The sequence below is a fragment of the Melanotaenia boesemani genome, chromosome 8 (genome assembly GCF_017639745.1).
Source record: "Melanotaenia boesemani isolate fMelBoe1 chromosome 8, fMelBoe1.pri, whole genome shotgun sequence".
In the NCBI taxonomy this organism is placed as follows: Eukaryota; Metazoa; Chordata; class Actinopteri; order Atheriniformes; family Melanotaeniidae; genus Melanotaenia; species Melanotaenia boesemani.
In genome coordinates, this window is record NC_055689.1 from 2,276,926 (window position 1) to 2,299,137 (window position 22,212).

The 22,212-nt window shown below is 41.2% G+C and overlaps 1 protein-coding gene and 1 long non-coding RNA gene across 2 annotated transcripts; one reads left to right on the forward strand and one right to left on the reverse strand.

Annotated features, from left to right (window-relative positions):
- Positions 1-2,142: 2,142 nt before the first annotated feature.
- On the reverse strand, positions 2,143-18,604 carry LOC121644448. Its single transcript, XR_006011276.1, has 3 exons — positions 18,526-18,604; positions 14,282-14,291; positions 2,143-2,153 (listed from the first exon to the last, which is right to left on the reverse strand). It is a non-coding gene; the product is annotated as an uncharacterized LOC121644448 (long non-coding RNA).
- On the forward strand, positions 15,339-20,474 carry LOC121644447 (cytochrome P450 7A1). The gene is made up of 8 exons (XM_041992368.1): positions 15,339-15,592; positions 16,497-16,737; positions 16,843-17,052; positions 17,138-17,332; positions 17,419-17,618; positions 18,937-19,061; positions 19,143-19,321; positions 20,079-20,474. The coding sequence occupies exons 1-8, from the start codon at positions 15,510-15,512 to the stop codon at positions 20,379-20,381; spliced, it is 1,536 nt and encodes a 511-aa protein (XP_041848302.1). The 5' UTR covers positions 15,339-15,509; the 3' UTR covers positions 20,382-20,474.
- Positions 20,475-22,212: the final 1,738 nt, after the last annotated feature.

Below are 22,212 nucleotides of genomic sequence, written 5' to 3' on the forward strand. Positions count from 1 at the left end.
TAATTAACCCATTGCCACCAGACACCCTGTGGAAGGAACATGACAAAGAAAACATGTGTGTTACTTTCCATTTAAAGCTCCTCCACATGTTGGAAAGCTCAGATTCCTGAGATGTGAATCATGTGTACTATTCCCTGTAGATCCAGTTCTGATTGTAGCCTGGAATAAATCTTAAGTTACCTATATTATATTGATATAGTAATATTAAAAAAGCATTTCATATATTTAATTTGATAAAATTAAACATCAACACCTGAAATCAAACTATTTTCAACCAGAAATCAGCCTTTAGAGCTCAGCTGGCCTTTTTCCTTCATCCTTGCCTCCTAAATAAACCCCGCTGATGGGTGCAGTGATTTGTCATCCCTGCAAATATTAGTTCAGGATAGGAACTAATATTTGCTTCAGTATTGACCTGGTACTCTAAAATCATTAGTGTATCCATGATACGCTGCTGCTGCTGGCTGATGTTGGCTTGCTGACTCCTCCAAGGACCAACCTGTTATTGAATTAGTCCAACTCTGGGCGGTGGCAGAAAAATTCAATATCAGCTTTGTGCTTTGGTTAAAGTGAATTCTGCTGATCACTTTGTCTCATGGGTGCACCATAAAGTGATCCGATCAGTTGTATTTACATAATGGGCAGATTTTGACATGCGCAGTGCTACTAGCTGGAAAAAAGAAGTGTTTTCTTTCTTTTTTTTTTACTTTGAACCTTTTGACCGTTGGAATAATCCCAAGCTCTTAAGTTTCTATCTGCCACAGTCCCGATCTGGCACCGCCATTTTTCAAGTCTTTCCTGAAACTTGTTGCATCACATAACGTCCACGTGTTTCATCCATGTGCAGAAACAAAACACACCACAAAACAATCGGAGTCTATACATGGTTGTTTTTTTCCTGCTGATTCCATCGTGAAAAACTTTTAACCGCTCCTCCTGATTGGATAAAAAATTCTTTCCCATCGAGGTCGATCGGATCAGCTGACATGTTTACATGACCTGCTTTATTCTGATTGGATGTCCGATCGGATTAAAAGTGCTCCATGTAAGCGTAGCTAAAGTTTTATGCGAAGTTAACTGCTTTACTTCCTACCAGGGTTCCACCAGATGACAGTGATGAAGAATATGTAAACCAGGTGATGGAAACAGCAGAACTAGAAGCCCTCAGAGAGCGTAGACCTCCGCCAAGCCATAGAGTCACTGAGAAAATCCCCAAAGGCCCAACAGCCCACCCAATTCCCCCAATATTTTGAACCTTTTGGATCATCAGATCCAGACTACTGTATCAACATGATCTGGGCCAAACAATGTCAGATTATAACATCTACCCTGATGTCATTTTTTTCTTATAGTTTTTTCTTTGTTTTTTTTTTTTTTGCCAGTAATTCTGGACATTATCTGAGTTGGAAGCTGGAATGGCAAAATTATCCCTATCTCCTAATAATAAAGATTCCTTTAAAAAATTCTTGGATCCAGACGTGATCTGGATTATCCCCAAAATCTAATTTCTTGTTCCTTTATCCCAGTTCTGACATTACCTGAAAATTTAATTAGTTATGTATATATGTAACAGACAGATAGACAAACTGACATGCATAATACCTAAAACATAAAAAAATAAAAAGAAGCAGAAGAATGAATGCAGAATAAACTTTGACTGTGCTCCAACAAATGAATGAGGAAGACTCAGATGGAGCTGAAATGATCAGCTCCTCTTATTACAATAAGACCAAGGTAGGAGAAGACATCTTTAACATGATGCCGAGGCAGCTTTCATCTGGAGCTGCAGCTAGGAGACGGCCTGTTGTGGTGGTTTAACGTTTTGGACTGAATGCAGGGTCCTCTACTGGAGCTGCATCTGTGCCAGAATGACTCGTTCATTATTCCGCTGCCCACTTGTGACACAATAAATCTGTATCAGCTGACATCCAGCGCTCTGTCTCCTTCCTGTCATGCCTTCTAGTGCGCTCATCTTCCCCTGCCTACTGATCACTGGTTCTGACTACAGTACCCATGATTCCTCTGCTTCTGCCATCTTGGATCCCACCTGAGCTCAATCATCATCATCAGTCTCATGAGTTACACCTGCCCCCCCTGCCATCAGTTCATTGTGTAGTCTATTGTTTCCCTGATCCTATACTGGTTTCCTGTGGCTACGCTGTATTAAAACCACTTAAACTGTTACCTGCGTTTGTGTCCGCCTTTCCACCGGTCCGGACTTATACCCGGAGGAAATGGTGTGCACACAGTTGCTCCATACCAAATAAGAAAAGAAAAGCTAGCAATTACAATAAGAAAAATAAGAAAATCACACAATCGTTACAGTATCTAAACAACAGATCCAGGATAAATCCTGCTGGTGAGTAATATGTACATTTTTATCAATATGATAGAAAAATGTAAATGTAGTGCAGAGTGTAAATGTATAACAGTGGATGTTGCTACTATATGGAGGAGTACAGTGTGATGGCTGCAGGTAGGAAGGATTTCCTGTGTGGTTCAGTGGAGCTTTGAGGTGGTATCAGTCTCTCTCTGAACGTCCTCCTGTGACTGATCAGCAGGTTGTGAAGAGGGTGGGAGGTATCGTCAGTATTGTCTTTATTATGGACATTCTCCTCTCTGACACCACCGTCAGAGAGTCCAGCTCCATCCCACCACGTTACTGGCTTTGCTGATCAGCGTGTTCAGTGTGTTTGTGTCTGCAGCCCTCAGCCTGCCGACCAGCATGCAGCAGCATAGAGGATAGCACTGGCCACACACACTCATAAAACATCCTGAGCAGCGTTTGGCAGATGTTAAACCACCTTAGCTGCCTCAGAAAATAGAGGCGCTCTGGTCCTTCTTGTAAAGTAATGTAGTGTTCTTAACCCAGTCCAGTTTATTTTCAATATGCATATGTTAGCACTGTCAGCTCGTCCATCTTATTCACCAGTGACCTCATGTTCCCGCTTATAATAGACGGGATACACGGCTTGTGTTGTTTCTTCTCTGTACGCCTCCGCTGTCTCTCCGCTTCCCTCTTTCTTTTCTTTTGTCCTCCTAAACTGCATCCCCGGTGTGTTTTCCTCAAGTTTTCAGCTGGTAAATCCGTGGGTCTGTCAGCTAGTCTGGCTGGCTTCAGGGCTATCAGCTGGTTCCTGGAGTAAACAAAGCGACTGAAAAGGCTGCATGCCTGTTAATGCATGCACTCTGAGGTTATGGGATTTTCGAAATTTTTAACAATAAGAGTCATAGTGTCGGTGAAAAAAACAAAACAAGTTTGCATGACTGGATGTGACCGTCCACAAAGCCTCTAAATACGTGGCTAAAATATTTTTTTAAATCTATCTTGTCATCAGGTTGGAAACCAGGGACTTTTTTTTCTTTTACATCATTTTCCACAAATATCTACATTCCTTAGAAGAAAGTCTGTTTATCCTCTTTTTATAAAGTTTTGTGTTTTTCTTTATTTTAAAACCTTAAAAATGGAAATAAAAATGTGGTTCTTAAAAAATAACAAACATCCTATGGTGGCTCTTCATTAAAATATATATTAAGTTTCCTTTTTGATAAGTCTGGTAACATCTGCGTCTCTAAAGGAGTTTTATTTAGCTGTCTGAGGGAAAAATGGCTCTTTGGATTGGAAAGGCTGCAGACCCCTGCACTAAACACATAAACAGGTTTAGCAGCAGTTTTCTCTTTAAACAGCAACAGTTAAAATATTTCTTCATATATAAAACCACATATTTATGAGAAAGAAGGATGAAATGTTCAGGATTTACTAACTAAAAGGTAAAAAGTCAGCAGAATGAATTTAAAGCTGTGAAGCTGCTTCCTTCTAAACACAGAAGGAACAATATGTGATGAATATCAGCATCAGGTGAACAGACAGAAAGCAGGATGAGAATCTCACAGCTTCTAGATGGTGAGGAGAGAGAAATATTCACAATATGCACAATAACTTCCATCCATGCACCTTCACTGCTTCATTATCCACATTTCTGGATATAAATTCTCTAAACTTTCATTCTTATCTTGACTGTTTAGCTTCACCTCTGCACCTGCAGCCTCCGCTACCGGGAGTTAAGGGTTAACATCTCGTTTCCGGGTGTAGCGTCAGGTCTGTAGATGTAACTATAAACATGTGTGGTATCCACAGAAAGTCCAGAATCTCAGCTACCAGCTCAGTAAAACCATTTCTATCACCAACACACACAGTTAAGACAACAAACAATTCAAAGACCAGCTGCGCAAAGTCCAAACACACATATAAACACAGATGATGTTTCCCCATGAACACGAACAAATGACTCCTCTACTGAAAGCTCACATCTCACAGATTCCACAGCTGGAAGTTTCATCTCGTTACGACCAAGATTCACCGAACCAGAGGCAGAAGAAGACCCGATTTATGCTGCACGTTTGTAAAAGTCAGAAAACATGTCTTACCTTTGCTGTCTGGCCTAAATTAACACTAGAAGTCCCAGAGAGGGGTCAATGGACCTTTCTACCTTTACAACCCAGAGATGGGTCGATTGACCAGTAGGATTTTAGCTAAAATCCTGTCTTAAGCTGCGAACAGCTTCTTTTGTTTGTAGACGAGTCAATTACTGGCACACCCCAGGAGGGCGCATACTTAGGGGAGACACTGTAGACTCTTGAAACCGGACTGTCAACTTTTGCCCAAAGCTTGGCTTGAGACACTGCTTGGTCCCCTGAGTATGAGATTGGAGTAGACCTCAAACAGATTCAGAAAGGTTTTCCTGCATTCTAGTATATTTCAAATAATTAAAAATATATTTGATATGATATATGATATATACCTCCTCGACACATTTGTGTGCTTTTAGAAGAAAAAAAAAAGATAATTATTGTGGGCCTTCAATAAAAAAGCAAACAATTTAGAATGATATGACAAAATGATGAATTCATATTTTTTTTAAAAATCACTTTAAAAGGTCCAGCTCTCCTCTTTTCATACAAATGAAAAATACAAATTTTTCAGAATTTTTGACCAATTTTTCAAACTTTCTAACCCAATGTTCATGTACCTTATGTCCAAAAAGCCCAAGCAATGAACAATTTTGAATATTTAAAATAAACATTTTTTGATTGTGGTGGTACAGGCAGGGTCTGTGAGTAAAATGTCCAGAAGCATTAGTGTCTAAGTCAAGAGGGCATAAATGTCAACATGACAAAGATATAAAAGAACAACTTCCTTCTATTTGTTGGAGGTGAAGCTAGCTACTATTTATCCCCCTCAGCCCACCATCCCCCACTGCCACAGAATTTACCAGACGTTTCAAGGTAACAAGGAGGGGCTGGATGCAATGGGCGCATTCCTCAGGTAATGGCTGCATTTACAAATGAAGAGATGCTAATTTTTGCCAGCAGAGTCGTCAGTTTGGACTAAAGGTCTTTCGACCCTTCTCTGGGACTTTAGGGAGATATCAAAATTCCTGGGACTTCTAGTGTTAAAACTTCATTTATTAAAAAAATAATAATAAATAAAAGTTTATCGTTGTCTTTTGGGAGCAGATTCCTGTCCCAATATCACAATGTTCTGTCCATCTGCATGGGTTTAGACAAAGAATCATCGGTGGTTCTTCTTCTTTCTTAAGATCCAGACAGAAAACGTCTCTTCATGTTAATAAACCCCCTCTCTCCTGATTACATCAGACGCACCACTGCAGCAGGAAGAGAGACATAGACGCCATGTTTCTGTTATCAAAGCCAGCGGCTAGAAAAAAAAAACAACTTAACGTGCTATCAAAAAAAATTAACAGCGTTAAGCGTTGCGTTAACATGTGATTAACGTGTTAACGTGCCCGGCACTAATTAATAACCAATCAGAAGCTGAGCTGGGTCTTGGAAAATGTGTGGTTTAGACCCAGCTGCAGTTTAAGGCTATGTTCACGAGGCGCCGAAGCCGGTTCAAGTGTGAAAATAGTGACGAAAACTAGGAGAAAGGGGTGCTATGATGACCAAATGTGATCTAAAAGGAACGAAGAAGAAGAAACGTAGCAACAACCTAAAAACACAACACCCAGCATGGAAAGGGATATATAGGAGGAAGGAATGATGGTGATCATGGGGCTATTGTTAACAGAAAAAGCAGAAAAGTAAAAAAAAAACAGACTGGAGACGGCGTTAACACGGACTTTATATCCTCCTTTGCTCCCCAGTCAGCTCGCTCTCTCATTGGCTACATTATGTTCCACGTCATAATTCACAGAGTCACAATTCAGAGTCGTCGGCTTTACACACACATTAAGAGTTCTGGTCGTAAATATTGAACAGGTTTAAAACTTCTGAATATCGACCATGAACCGTTTCGAAGCTGATTGTTTCGCTCTTAACACACCTAAGACTGAAAGATAATTTTATAGGAAAGTCTTAAAAGACTCAAGATAATTGGGCGTTTGCCATCCCTGGTCAGGAAGGGGCAAAATTGGGACAAAAACAGCCCGATAATCTTTATCAAATCAGCCTTTATTTATAAAGGACTTTCACTTACCATGAGGTACCTAAAGTGCTGCACAGGTAAAATAACAATACATAAAAAACAACAATAAAACAAACAATAAAAGAGAAACTATAGAAAAAGCCTGGCAAAATGATGGTGCTCTCTCTGGAGTTAAAAGCCAGTGTAAAAAGACGGGTTTTCAAAAAGATTTAAATTCATTCAGGGTTCTGGCACACGGCACAGAAAGAGGGAGAACATCCCAGAGTTTATGTACCAGGCCTTAGCCAGCCTCTAACTGGTACAGATGAAAAAATTAAGCAGCATTTTAATTTTAGATAAAACCACATATCTCTACACAGGAACTTCTTTTCTTTTTCCTCTTTTTCCTGAGTGCTTGGATGAGTTGTTGATGTATTAACCACTGCCTGAGATGAACCCTGAAAAAATTCATCCCTTCCCTCTCTCCTAGCGCTCGGAGCAGGATGGGTTCCCGACAGGTCAACAAAATAATGAGAAACACTGAGGGGAGAGTTGTAAATGTTTTTCTTTCCCAGTTAGCCTTTTATTTTTAAGACAGAGCCAGTCGGAGTTCAACTTTTTTGTTTTTGCTGAGTCACAGCGTGAGGCGCCCTAGGCAGCTTCCTCTATGGCGTATCTGTTGCTTCCCCAAAAAGATCTTTATTTCCTCCTGCAGGTGCTCCTGATGAGTGTCTGCTTTCATTGTCTGTAGCATGTTTTCTGTTTAACACAGAGAAAGCAGCTGGTTTTCTGTTTTTTTTTTTTTGTATCTCTGTCTCTTTTTACTTTTCACTCTCTCCCTTGTTTTGTTCCCTGTTCAAAAAGCAAATTTGTTCAGGTCAGCTGTTTCAGATCCCCATTCTGCTGTCACGATGCTGGACAGGACGAGGTTAAAAGAAAATAAAGAAAAGAGTTTTCTTTGTGTGCTTTTCATCTCTCCCATCATCTGTTTATTCTCCAGCGTCTTGTACAGCGACTGTGACGTAAAACAATGATTTGACGTCTGTTCCTTTTCAGATGTTCTTCAGAGAACATCTCAACAAAATACAAGATAAGGTGTAGTAAACACAGCATTTTTAAATGCCTTATTATCCGTTCAATCTGTTTCACTTTATCACCATCATCCAAGAAACGGAGCCTGGCTGTAGCTTTCTGCAGTCTTAAAACAGATGTGTATGTAGCCTCTGAGCTTGTTACAACAGACAGGAAGGGTGGGTAAACGAAGACATTTCAAAACAGAATTAAATCTAAAAAAAGCAGAAATGAGTAAAATCATTGTTCATCTTTTTTAATCAGTAGTGTATAATGCTAATGTCAGAGCAGGTTCATGAGTTATTGATAGCAGGTCGTCCCATTATGACCTGGAAGGGGGTGGAGAGCTCCGGGTTACTGCAGTATGAACTCAGGTGAACTGGACACATGGCTGGGTGGAGGTCAGGCAAGGCAAACTCTTACATTGTCCTTGACTCATCCAAGTCTTAACATAAAAGTTTTTCTCAGTTCAAAATGAGCAGATGTTTGGATTAATCTTTTCTTTTTTTACCTTTATATAGTTTAATTAACATGGGAATGAGGCAAAACATCTCAGTCCTAAAGGAAAATCTGGAAAATGACACATAAAAGCCTCATGTTTTAGTTCTCATTTAGCAAAGGACACTGGCATATAAAAGAAAAGCATTTTCATTAAAGACATCCTTATATTTTGACAATAACACCCACAAATAGATTTAGCCCAAATAAAAAAATCTTTAAATGTTTTAAACAAATTGTGAAATCTAATCCTTGTCCTCATGATCAGATAACAAGCTAACTGTGGCTATAGATGTACATTTTTATTCATATACCATCACAAAAAGTTTTTAAATGGATATATTTAAATCAAATTTAACTGTGAAAGTTGATGCAACAAACATCCATCACATTTTGATATTGTGATGAATAGATTAAGTCATGTCTGAGGTTCACGTGTGGTGGTTTTCTAATGAGGGTGCAAAGGTCTGACTGCCAGAGGATTATCAGATAAAAACTGACTACTAATTCAAAAACTACTAATTACACTAACCTTGACCTTGACACACTTAGTTAAACTTGTCCAGGATAATCCATATCTTTGTCTATTAGCAATTTAACAGCAGCGAGAGGAAGACTGCAGCTCATATCAACCTCACTACCACAATTCAGCTGCTAGATTTAAAACTTCCTTTAAAGTGATTATTTAACTATTTATCATTCAATATGTTTGTGTAGAATACTGGTGACACTCTAGGTCTGCTTTCTTTTACTTGTGGCACAATAGTGCATCACACAAGCTCATCAGTAACACTGAGTACAGTTCACTGTGAAAACAAACGCTGAAAGATTTTTAACTACGCTGCATGTTAGGTAACATGTCTGACCTTTGTCAGATTTGCAGCCTTCTGCTTCTCAGAACTCCCTGTAACTGTGGGTTGCTGGAGTTTATCTCTAAAGAATGCAACAACAAGATTGTGTCACTGCATTTCAACCCCAACTCCAAACACACCAGGTAAATAAAACCAGAATGTAATCATTTTCAAATCCCATCAAGAAATATTTTATTCCCAGCAGAACATAAACAACAGATCAGATGATGAAACTGGGACATTTGATGTTCAGCATGGTCTAACACCTCCTCTTCTTTTAACAACTCTGGAAACGTCTGGGAAATGAGGAGACCAGCTGCTGGAGTTTTAGGAGAGGAATGTTGTCCCATTTATTAAGACTGATGTTAATTTCGTGATTTGAGCAATAAAGGGGGAAAAAAATCAAACTGACATTTTTTTTCTTAGTTTTTGTGAGAGGATTTTCTTGTCCATTAATGATCTGAAAGGGTAGTAAATTAAAGCACTTAGATATGCAGATGCAAAATATTCTCATAAGTAATGCACAACATTTCATGAATTTGCTACTTATGTCCAGCAATGTGAGAGATCAGTGCACCTGTGCAGCCTGCATAGTCGTTCATCATGTCTATGGTTTTAGTCAGAAAAATTTGCACAGTGGCAGCAATGTATGGATAATATGCATTCACTTTAGACTTGGACACTACAAGAACTCAGCTGGGACTGTTGTTTAGGGGAGCTATAACTGGGGCATCAGGGTTTTTCCAAAACAAGCCTTCCTGCTCATCAATGTCCTACATCTGCGCCCTGGGAGCAATGGGGTGCGGGATTCATGTAGAGGATGTATAGAGTCCTTTACTACTGAGATTTTAATTTAATGTGGTGAGCTTGTTGTTAAGTTCAGTGAGGTTAGGATGTGGGCAGACCAATGGTTTATATAGCAGTGCTGGTTATGCATGTAAGTCCAGTTTTTAACATTTTATAAAAGCAGGTGTAGCAGTACAGTAGGATGGCTGGATTTGGATTGTATGCATTGGTACAGTGACAGAAGGAGATGTGGTGCAACATAGAGTATTTACAGTAGGTGGTTATGGGAGATGGGCTGATACAGTCATTGCAGAGTAGTAGAGTGAGTACAGGAAAGTACTCAACACACAACCTTGTGGAGCACCAGTATTTGTGTCGAGTACTGGTGAAGTGGTTGAGCCTACCTGTACTGGTTGCAGTCTATTGCTGAAGAAGTTATGGGATAGATGGATCAACCAAGGGGGGATGCTTGACCAAGGTTATGAGAAAAAAAGTTACAATATCTAGATTTTGTTCTCTAATAATGTCATTTTTCATTTGAATGTGTGTCAATTTACTGCAAACAGGGCCGGCTCTAGGCTGGCAGGTGCTCTAGGCAAAACAGGTGTTTTGCCCCCCACCCCACCCGGCAAAATGCTTACCAAAACTGAAGCTACATCCATCAGTCACACACATATTGCAACTAATGTAGAAATTTTACATGGTCCTAAATTCGATATGTATCGGATCTTTTGCCATACAACCTCAGTTTGAACGGCCAGGTCGCATTAATCCGACCTACCTGTCATACACAACAGTCTTTATAAACTCCTTATTTGTAAAGGCACTCGCATCACTCTCCCACCACTCCTGGCTGAAACTCCGTACCCACGTTTCTCTGTACAGATGTTGCTGACACTGCAAAATGCCATTGCCAAAAATCTGGCTCTCCTCTTTTGTAATCTCCTCCTTAAAACGATGCCATTGAAAATGTGCTGGCTATGGTTGGACAATAACTTTAAACTCGCAACATACTGCTCCGCTGTTACTGTAAACACGAAGACATGCATGCGGGACACTTTCTGTGAGCATAAGGGTCATACAGGAGATCACATACAAGTCGCATTTAAATGGAAATGTGAACGGACTCTCAAAAAAATCGGATTTCACAAAAAAAAATCATCTGTAGACCAGAATGAGAGGTCCACCATCTGTAGACCAGAATGAGAGGTCCACCATCTGTAGACCAGAATGAGAGGTCCACCATCTGTAGACCAGAATGAGAGGTCCACCATCTGTAGACCAGAATGAGAGGACCACCATCTGTAGGCTAGAATGAGAGGTCCACCATCTGTAGACCAGAATAAGAGGTCCACCATCTATAGACCAGAATGAGAGGTCCACCATCTGTAGACCAGAATGAGAGGTCCACCATCTGTAGACCAGAATGAGAGGACCACCATCTGTAGGCTAGAATGAGAGGTCCACCATCTGTAGGCTAGAATGAGAGGTCCACCATCTGTAGACCAGAATGAGAGGACCACCATCTGTAGGACAGAATGAGAGGTCCACCATCTGTAGACCAGAATGAGAGGTCCACCATCTGTAGACCAGAATGAGAGGACCACCATCTGTAGGCTAGAATGAGAGGTCCACCATCTGTAGACCAGAATGAGAGGACCACCATCTGTAGGACAGAATGAGAGGTCCACCATCTGTAGACCAGAATGAGAGGACCACCATCTGTAGGACAGAATGAGAGGTCCACCATCTGTAGACCAGAATGAGAGGACCACCATCTGTAGGCTAGAATGAGAGGTCCACCATCTGTAGGCCGGAATGAGAGGACCACCATCTGTAGACCAGAATGAGAGGACCACCATCTGTAGGCCGGAATGAGAGGACCACCATCTGTAGGCCGGAATGAGAGGACCACCATCTGTAGACCAGAATGAGAGGACCACCATCTGTAGACCAGAATGAGAGGACCACCATCTGTAGGCCGGAATGAGAGGTCCACCATCTGTAGACCAGAATGAGAGGACCACCATCTGTAGACCAGAATGAGAGGACCACCATCTGTAGGCTAGAATGAGAGGACCACCATCTGTAGACCAAAATGAGAGGACCACCATCTGTAGACCAGAATGAGAGGACCACCATCTGTAGGCCGGAATGAGAGGTCCACCATCTGTACGCTAGAATGAGAGGACCACCATCTGTAGACCAAAATGAGAGGACCACCATCTGTAGGCCGGAATGAGAGGTCCACCAGCTGTAGGCTAGAATGAGAGGTCCACCATCTGTAGATGAGTGGCAGCCATATTGATTCTGGTTTCTAGACATGTAGGTAGAGAGATGTACAGTAAAGCAAGTAAGCCAACAATAGTTTTATATCTGAAAATCAGCTAGCTTCTGCAGCCGAGGATTAGACCGCCAGGGTCCCCGCCTTCGGCCGCTGCCCAGCTCACACTGCACCCGGTCCCTATGGCCCCTCCTGCAGGTGGAGAGCCCATGGGAAGGGGGCCCCATGTCACCCTTTCAAGCTGAGCCCGACAAGGCCCCATGGGTAAAGCCCAGGCCATCAGGCGCTCACCTCTGTGCCACACTTTCAGGCCTGGCTCCCGAGAGGGGCCTGGTGACCCACGTCTGGGCAAGGGAAACCTGGGTCCATTGATTTGATTCATCATAGGGGTCTGTTGAGCTGCGCTTCATCTGGTCCCTCCATTTACTCCAAAGCCCCCAGTAAAAACAGTGTTCTAGTTAAAACAAAGTGTTCTAGTAAAAAGATTTGCATGGTTTGTTTAAGTTAATAACAGATCACCATCATCCAGCAGAGGTTAAAAAGTAACTGATATAAATATTTCTCTTGTTTTAAGGAGAAACTGGGTTTGTTCCTTTAAAAGAAACTCAGGCTGTGTTGTAGCCGGATATCAAGTTTTCAATATGTGTCTTAAATGACAACTTCTGATCAACAGTCGAGCCTTGCAGGTTACTTGCAGGTTAAAACTAGTACCAGTTCAGCTCCTGGAGACCGTTTAAAGCTGAGGGAGATCATTTCCTTTGCCATCTAAAAAACAACATTTATTTGGATTTGGCTGCACACTAACACACCAACATGCACTGTTAGCATCATGTGTATTTACAGTACATAGAATTAAATATTGGATGTCAGTAACAACATTGCACAAGAGTTATTGCAAAAAAAGTTCAATATATCCTGTTATTATGAAACATGAAAGGTTTCCTGCCTGCACTAGCTTACAAGCATTGCTTCATTTGTTACATCTCCTCTGGTTTAGTGCTGACACTTTCCTTCCAGCGTTGGCTGTGGAAACACATCAGAGGTCAGGGTTCATCAAACCATCCAGTCCCAAGTCGAGACAGGACTTGGTTAAGTCTTCTGATCCTTGGAAGGGCTTAGGTTGTATTTGCATTCATCATTAGACACAAGTCCTTGATTATATTTTACACTCTCGTTTACATGCTCATAGTCACTGTGTTGTCCTGTAGATTTAATTAACAATAGCTGCACTTGTGTTTTGTTTCTGGTCTTGTTTATTCTTCATGTGTCTTCTGATACTTAGTCTTCTGATGAATGTCTGCTTTGTTTTCTTGCAGTTTGTGAGATGTTTTCTCAAGTTTTTTACAGATGTGGCACCTGCTTGTCCTCTTTTCTCTTTTAATTTGTGCAGCTGTTGCTTTTGTTTTCTTTTTTTATCATCTTTGTAGCTACGTCCCTACCAATATCAAGCATGTCTTGAGCTGTCCTGGCCATTTCCTATCACACAAACAGCTGAGAGACCCGTGCTCCCTTATAAGTCCCACCTTATAAACCATTTCAGCTGTTCTGATTGGCTCTGCTCTGTTGTTTCTGCTGACATGTCCCTGTTGTCACTCGCTCTGTTGACCAAGCTGGTGCTTTGGTGGACCGTCTGTTGCAGGGACTCAGACTTTGTGACTTCAGTCCACATGTTGCTGAGACATCCAGTAACGAGAGAAATCTGGATTCCTCAGCTGATTGTCACCCATTGTCCTGATGAGACGTTATTGTTGTCCTGCAGCTCTGTCTCCCTGCAGCTGGTTCTAATCTCAGCCAGTTCTCTCTGCATGTGTGGGTTCTTGCCAGGTTGTACTGCTTCCTCTCTGTAATGGACTGATTACCTGTTCAGGTGTCCCAGGCTCTGCCCCTGTCTCTCAGACCCATACGTTAGCTTCTATCCTTCTCTACACTGAGATAAAAATGGATGAATCTGTAGTTTGGACCAGCTGGAGGGTCAGTGGTTGCTGAGAAGACATGGACATGAAGCTTTCCTTCAGTCACTGGTTCCTATGTGGTGAAAACTTTCTGAGAAAAACCTGGTCTTATTGTAAAAGACTGTGTTCACATGAATTTAGATTAAACAAATTTCAAAATTCAAAAATGAATGAGTCACCTGAAAAAATCTAAAAATATGTAAAGGTTTAAACAGGAGGAGTTACAGCTGCCCCTCTCCCCACGTTACGAGCAAAACCAGAAAGCCTCTTATTAAGTATTTCTGACAGATTTTCCAGATCTGGGTCTCAGTGCTTCGTCCTGACCTGTTCTGTGGATCCAGTCTAGAAATGATGCTTTTCTTCTTTCTTTTCACACATGAAACTTTTCCAGTTTCCTCCATCTCTGCTCTAAAACTGTGTGACAACTAAAATATGCTTTAAGTATTTTTTTTTCTTTTCTCTCTCTTTCCTGCTAAACTAGATTTTATCTCCACCCGTCCCAGTGGCATGTCTCAACACATCAAACGTACAGTAATGTTCATTCAGTTCACACAGAATCCAACACAAACACAGCAGGAGAGACCTTGGATCTATTTACGCACCAGCTTCACTATCACAATCCAGTGGCTCAGGTAACACTGACCATGGACTCTGGTCAAGGCCACCACATGCACATGCAGTATGCAGGGAATTAGATTTCCTAGAGAGATTCCAGTCAGATAACACATTCACTGTAATTTACAATAAAAATATGTCTAATCTGCAATTTAAATAGATTAAAACGTCTGAAGTATTTATTATTGAATTCATTTTTATTATTATTTTATTTTGTTATTCTATGTAAGTCTGAGGTGATGCGTGTAGATAGATAGATAGATAGATAGATAGATAGATAGATAGATAGATAGATAGATAGATAGATGAATGCAGGTATATAACGATAGATAGGTATATAATATACAGAACATACAAGATAACTATAGAGGTATACTTATTTATTATATATATATATATATAAATGAATTAGGTATACATATTTCTCTGTTTTTGGATAATGTGAATGATATTTATTTAATTTAGTGGGACGGCTATAGGAAGAGTAGATTATGACCAGTACAGGGGGAAGGAATAAACAAACGTGTCTTCATTCTGATCTTTTTTGGACTTAATAGTTGTTGATATAGTTCATTTAACCAGTTTTATTTCATTATTGTTGCTTTTTAAAACTATGCATGCGTTTATTTTGTAACTGGAGCAAACTTTGTTTGCATGTGTGAAAAAAATAGAAGAAATAGAAGAAATACGAATTAAACTTGGAATAAATTCCCAGAATTTGATGAAAACTTGATTTAAAATAGAGATGAAAAGTACTGTTAAGTAGCAGAAGTGAGGGGACATTCCTGTTTCTGACTGGATGATATCATCGTGAGTCCTTCCCACAGGCAGGCAGTATAAAAGCTGCCTGTTGCTGCCTGTTTTCAGACCTGCTGACGGCCGGCTGCTCCTCCTTTGTTCTGCTGCTGGAACAGTTCGTCCAGCATCTCTTTATTTCCCTGTCAGTGTTAGCTGTGTGGAGTGTTACTAGCTGTTAACATCTCACCTTCACCTGTGGAGCTTCCTCTCGCCATCCTCATCATCACATCATGATGATCAGCTTTGCTTTGATCTGGGGGGTCGTGGTGGGGTTGTGTTGCCTTCTGTGGCTGGTTCTGGGGATAAGACGCAGGTGAGAGCTCATCACAGCTGATCCTCTTTAACTTCATCATTCATTTAATAAGCTGAAGTTTTTTTCCTTTTTTATGAGGTTGAGAAGTAAGTCTTCTTTGAATTAAGCCTCCAGGCTGTGGAATAAACGTAAAAACTGGGTGAAGTGAAGGAAACAGGATCTGAACTGAGTGTAAAAGTTGTAAACCTGAGGCAGAGTGTGTTTGTGTTCATACTTGCTGCTCTGGGTGAACAAAAGCAGCTGAATGTGGGATTTGTTTGGAATGATGTTGATTCACACACATTGTGTCACCAGGCTGCTGTTGCTCTGTGTTTGTTGCTCATTCATTCACAGCAATAACAATATGTCAGACCTGCTCCTTCTTGTTGTGGTAACGAGAATACAGACGAAGCTGGAGGCGTTACCGATGGAATCCGTGGCTGTTGATGGTTATAGGAACATTTTAATGTTTTTAAATGCTGTTTTGACTGCCTTCATTCAGCTGTGGGGGAACTAGTACGGGCACATTGCTGTCAGAGAACAGTTCATGTAGGTGCCAACTGTACTGATTATGTTGTGTAGTTAATGTGTCAAAATACATGTTAATCATCACCTTATTAACTATGGAGCTAAGCTTTCTAACTTATACACATGTTCTGCAATTTTATCTGTAAATATGAAGCTCCAACAAGTTCAGGTCAGCTTTGAAAGTATGTGGGGAAAAAGTTTTGTACTTGTATTTCCTGACTTACAGACTTGGGTTTGTACCTGTATTTGTTGTTACACCTACAAAGCTGGAAAAGGTCTGTCCCTATCATCGTACATAACCAGATGTGTCCCAGCACGGAGCTGAACTTCATCATTTTTGACTGATGTTTGTTTGCAGTTTGTTCTGATTATTATCTGATGTTTCCTCCCGGTTTAGGCAACCCGGTGAGCCTGTGGTGGAAAATGGCTTCATCCCCTACCTGGGTTGTGCTCTGCAGTTCGGAGCAAACCCTCTTCAGTTCCTCCGCAGCCGCCAGAAGAAGTACGGCCACATTTTCACCTGCAAGATCGCAGGTCAATACATCCACTTCCTGTGTGACCCCTTCTCTTACCACTCAGTCATCAGACAGGGAAGACATCTGGACTGGAGGAAGTTCCACTTTGCCACATCTGTGAAGGTAAAAGGAAATCATGTTGATCCTCAGGGACATTTTTCTTTCTGAGATCTGAGTCCTTCACTGGTCTCCTCCTTCCTTCCTTCCTTCCTTCCTTCCTTCCTCCAGGCTTTTGGCCATGACAGCTTCGACCCTCGACATGGTCACACCACAGAAAACCTTCACCAAACCTTCCTGAAGACCCTGCAGGGTGAAGCTCTGCCCTCCCTGATAGAGACCATGATGGGCCACCTGCAGGACGTCATGCTGAAGTCAGACACTCTCAGCCCCAGCAAGGACCACTGGCAGGTGGATGGCATCTTTGCTTTTTGCTACAAGGTCAGTAACAGATTGAAGATCTTATGTCTGAGTCATAAAATGAGAAATCTGGCCTTACAAGAGTCTGCCCCCTTCTTTACACCAGGTGATGTTTGAGTCTGGCTACCTGACTCTGTTTGGTAAAGAGTTCGGTGAAGACAAGTGTCAGGCTCGGCAGGCAGCTCAGAAAGCCTTGGTGCTCAACGCTCTGGAGAATTTCAAGGAGTTTGATAAGATTTTCCCAGCGCTGGTGGCTGGCCTCCCCATCCACGTCTTCAAGAGCGCCTACAGCGCCAGAGAGGTTGGTGGCTTTTCTGTTTTTATTCCTCTCAAAGCTCATCTGCATGAGAATGATGTTTGCATCGGTTACTTTTCTCTGCTTTGTAGAACCTTGCAAAGACCATGCATGCTGAAAATCTGTCCAAGAGGCAGAACATGTCTGATCTCATCTCTATGAGGATGATCTTGAACGATTCCTTATCTACCTTCAACGACGTGAGCAAAGCCAGGACCCACGTCGCTCTCCTCTGGGCCTCACAAGCCAACACCCTGCCAGCCACCTTCTGGAGTCTCTTTTATATGATCAGGTATGGAGATAGGAGCCTTTTCTTTACTCTTCTGACTCTCTGGGCAACAAACAGCAAGATCAGATGATAGAACTCACCGGGCAGCAGAGGCTGATTGTCCTGCTCTGTCTGCATCAGAAAACCTTGATCTGGTTCTCTGTTAGTCACAGACCATAGTCCTTGTTTGAAGGTCAGAGGAATGGTTTGTCAGGGTTTACGTTAAAGAGTGGAGAAAACATCACAGCTCAATCAGATGTTGCTGCATCAGCATCATCCTATCACAGAAAAAGCATTTTGCTCATGATGTTAAATGAAAACGGAATCAAGAGGGACCTGAAACTAGTCTGGCAAACAGTCAGCAAAATGACTCACTAAACAGCTTTCCTGACAAACGCACCAATAAGACAAGAACAAAAAACACAACAAAATACATGTGAAAGATCGGTTTCATCACCTTCATCACCACTTCTCAGCCTCAGCACCATGGTTAACCCTTTAACGTCTCATATCTCAGATTTTATACAGGTTCTGGGTATACAAAAAACCCCAGTTGTACACAATCTGGTACTTGTCTTCTGTCCCCTGGTGGACATCTTTGGTATTAAAATAATTTTGACATTTCACACAGTAGCAGATGAAATCTTTGCAAATGATTTTTCCCTTGTTTTATTTATTTATTTTACATTTGGTTAAAGGGACAAATGATGTCTTCAGATAAAAATGGGGAATTTTTGCCTGTTTTTTTCAGTTTGTTTTGGGGGTTAGTAAGCAGCATTGTGCCATAATGAGGTTTGATCAACATTTATTTCAGAAACTTATAAAAAAATTCAACAGCTTCAACAAGGTGCAATAAATATGATTAAAAATGTAAAAGTCTGATAATGGGAAGTCTTTTAAAAGGTTTTGTGTCTTAGAGTTTCCTGGAGACAACGTTTAAATACATGTTGGATATATATTTTTTCCAAATAGAAAAAGATGGGAAGTTATGGTTTTAGAACTGCTTGCTTTGCTTTGAAAACTCCATCATTGCATCCCTGAAAAGGTTAATTTTGTAAATGTACTAGGCCAAAAATAATTGTGTTGCCTGAAGGTATTAGAGAGTTGAGGACAAAGAGGACAGCCTAGGGGAAAAGTCCCGCTGAGCAGAACACGAAACAAATTACATGAGTCATTTTAATGTCAAAGCAGGGTCTGAACGTGAGGTCCTGGGTTCAAACCCTGCAGAGGAATGCAGCCACGCATTCTGCAAATACTCCTCATCTCTTTAATGTTTCTGGAGAACATCAAGCATCAGGTACACGTCACTGACGTCTCTAAAACAAACTGTATCTTGGTTTAGGAGTCCAGATGCTATGAAAGCAGCATGTGAGGAGGTCCAGAAAGTTCTGGGGGATTTGAAAGTTGACCCCAGTGACCCCTCTCTGAACCTGAGCAGGGACCAGCTGGACAACATGCCTGTTTTAGGTGAGATTACAGATGAACAGAAGTTACCTGTTCAATACCTGAACCTATAAACCTGAAGTTCATCTGTCATCTTCTCCACAGACAGCATCATCAAAGAAGCCATGCGCCTTTCCAGCGCTTCCATGAATGTCCGTGTTGCCAAGGAGGACTTCCTGCTTCACCTTGACAACCAGGAAGCTTACCATATAAGGAAAGATGATGTAATAGCCCTGTATCCACCCATGCTGCACTACGATCCAGAAATCTACGAGGATCCATATGTAAGACTCCATCATCACTTCTTAACCCCTAAAACTCCACCAAATCTCCCCGAGCTCCATCTCTTCTATCACCACCAGTGTCTCAGGAGCGGCAGTGTGCAGCTCTGTGGGGTAAAATGTGATGGATAGCTACCTTTAGCTGATCTACAGAAGTTTTTCCAGACATTTCTATCCGTCCAGGAGGTTTACAATCCAGCCACTAAATGTAGTTTTATTCAGAGACTCTATCTGGTAAATCCACAATGATCCATGATAACAGCATTATTTATCACATTTCATCATAAAAACATCACCATCACTACTATGTTGCTAAGAGACCTCTATTTAGACCTGGACATGATGATGAAGCCACTTCCTGTCAGACTTTCCACCAATCAGAGAGCTTAGATTGACGGTAACGTCCAATCAGGAGCAGCCAAAGATCAACCAGTGAGCAGAAAGTTCTATGTGTGTGTGAAAAGAAGAAAAATAATGCTCCTCTATGGCTGGAATAAAGCCAAGAAGACGTTTCTGATGTACTATGGTCGGCCGTTTTGCTGCTATATCTATTGATACATTTTACATCATTTTAGCCTCATAATCTGACATCATGTCTGATGCTGACTGGGATTAAAAACTTCAGCTTCTACTCACAATTTTACATTTTTAACAAATGTACGGGAGTTTTACGGGTTAAACAAGGAAATCATGCTTATCAGAATGTCCCAGTAACTAATGCTGGTCTTCATCTCTCCTCCTCTTCCTCTTCACCTTGCAGGAGTATAAGTTTGACCGTTTCCTGGATGAGAAAGGTCAGGAGAAAACCACTTTCCACCGCAGCGGTCGCCGTCTCCGGTACTTCTACATGCCCTTTGGTTCTGGGGTCACTAAATGTCCCGGACGGTTCTTTGCTGTGTACGAAATCAAACAGTTCCTCTCTCTGGTACTTTCCTACTTTGACATGGAGTTACTGGACCCTGCTACCAGAGTTCCTCCTCTGGACCAGTCTCGCGCTGGTCTGGGAATCCTGCAACCCACCTACGACGTGGACTTCAGATACAAGCTGAAATCCAGCTTCTAGACTGAACTGAATATCAGAATGTACATACTGTAAATATGACGGTGCTGATGAAGAAAGCTGACTGAATGTGTAAATAAATTCTGTTTTATTTGATTGTTTGTGTTGTTTGGATGATGCTGCAGAGCCTGCAGTGGATGGACGAGGATGTTTTCCTGCAGTCTGTATTCATGGAGTTCAGGCGTGACCCGGTCTCAGACAAGACTAAACCATCCAGCCATGATAGAACTGGACCTGAAGACCATTATCTCAGACTAATCTGTAAGGTCAAATAAAGCAGTTTGCCCCAGTTTCCACAATAACAATGGACGTTCTATGAAGCTCTCACCTTTAAACAGGTGTCAATGGTTTAGTCCAGCGGTTCCGGTAGATTCATCCAAGTTATGTAGATGGATGGATTGATCACACAGCCTGGAGGCAGGGTAAAGAAAACGAAAGAAAGGAGGAGAGAAAATGAAGGGAGGAGAGGCAGCTGCTTCCTAAACCGAACTAACAGCCAGTCTGAGCGGACATCTGCAGCTTGTTGGGATCCATTTAGGGACAACACAGATCAATTAATGCTGGAAATCATATCTGATTGACATTTAGTATCAGTGGATTAGTTTTAATTAGGATTCAAAGAAGATGCGACTCATCACTCAACCTAAAAAACCACGTTAACGTCCACATCATTTCCCAGAGGGTTGAAATGAACCAGAGAATATTCCAACTTTAAAGCCATAATGGAAGATGAATGAGTCTGGTTATTATCTGACCTGTTGGCATATTGCAGTCTGATTTAATGACTTGTGAAAATATTTAATTTTAAAAAGAGCTGTCTTATAATTACTTTTTTACAGCACTTTGGGTTACCTTATGTGTAAAATGTGCAATAAAAGTAAATTTGCCTTAATTTAACATATTAGCTATTAATTATGTTGTCAGGAATCAGAAAACCTGCATGTGATTAAAAAAAAAAACAGAGTAGAAGAAGTGACAACACAAACCATGACTCAGCACATTTACTGGAGAATAAAGTCCAACATCACTTTTTAAACAAGACTATGCTGCAAATACATATTAAGCAACAGCAAATAATTTTTCTGCACCAATAAAGATGAGTGAAATGTGACCATTCAGCTGTTATTATGTTGGGTTTTCTAAGTCAACAGCCAAATTCCAGTGAGATTAAAATGACATTATTTAGTACAACAACCTGAACTTCAGTGAGAATTATGTTTGAAAAGGTCAAAGTCTCTATTTACATGTTTAGCTTTTAGTTGACGGCACACATAAAGAATTATAATTTTCCTGTAACCATATTATTTTTATAGTTTATATTATCTGATGTTTCAGTTTCAGCAGCGGTAACAGTCGGGCCAACAACAGGAAGTAGATGAATTCAGTATTCATGAGTCTAGGACGTGTCTCCAGATGTCTGGAAGTTCCTTACAGTCACTACATGCTCGCCTTCTGGTCAGCTGTCTAGTTATCTGGCTCAGGTAGAGTAATGGAAGCAGTGGAGCTCCCTAGAGGACCACAAGGTCTGGTTTTACTGGCTAGAGTGATGGGGGAAGTGGAGCTCCCTGGAGTTGCATCCTGTGTCAGAGTGATGCAGGAAAACTAATTCATGGATTAGTTTTATTCAGCACGAATTCACAACAAAGTCAACTTGAGGCACCGGGCTCCTCTCTGCTGGTGAAGTCCCATGATGCACCGGGCTCCTCTCTGCTTTCTTACTCTCCATGTAGAAATATCTGACGTTGTTGTTGGCATTCATTTGTGTTTCTCTTCTTCTTTCTCAGCAGGAATCTCTGGATTAGAGTTATTTTGACCCCCTCTTTCCTGTCCTGTG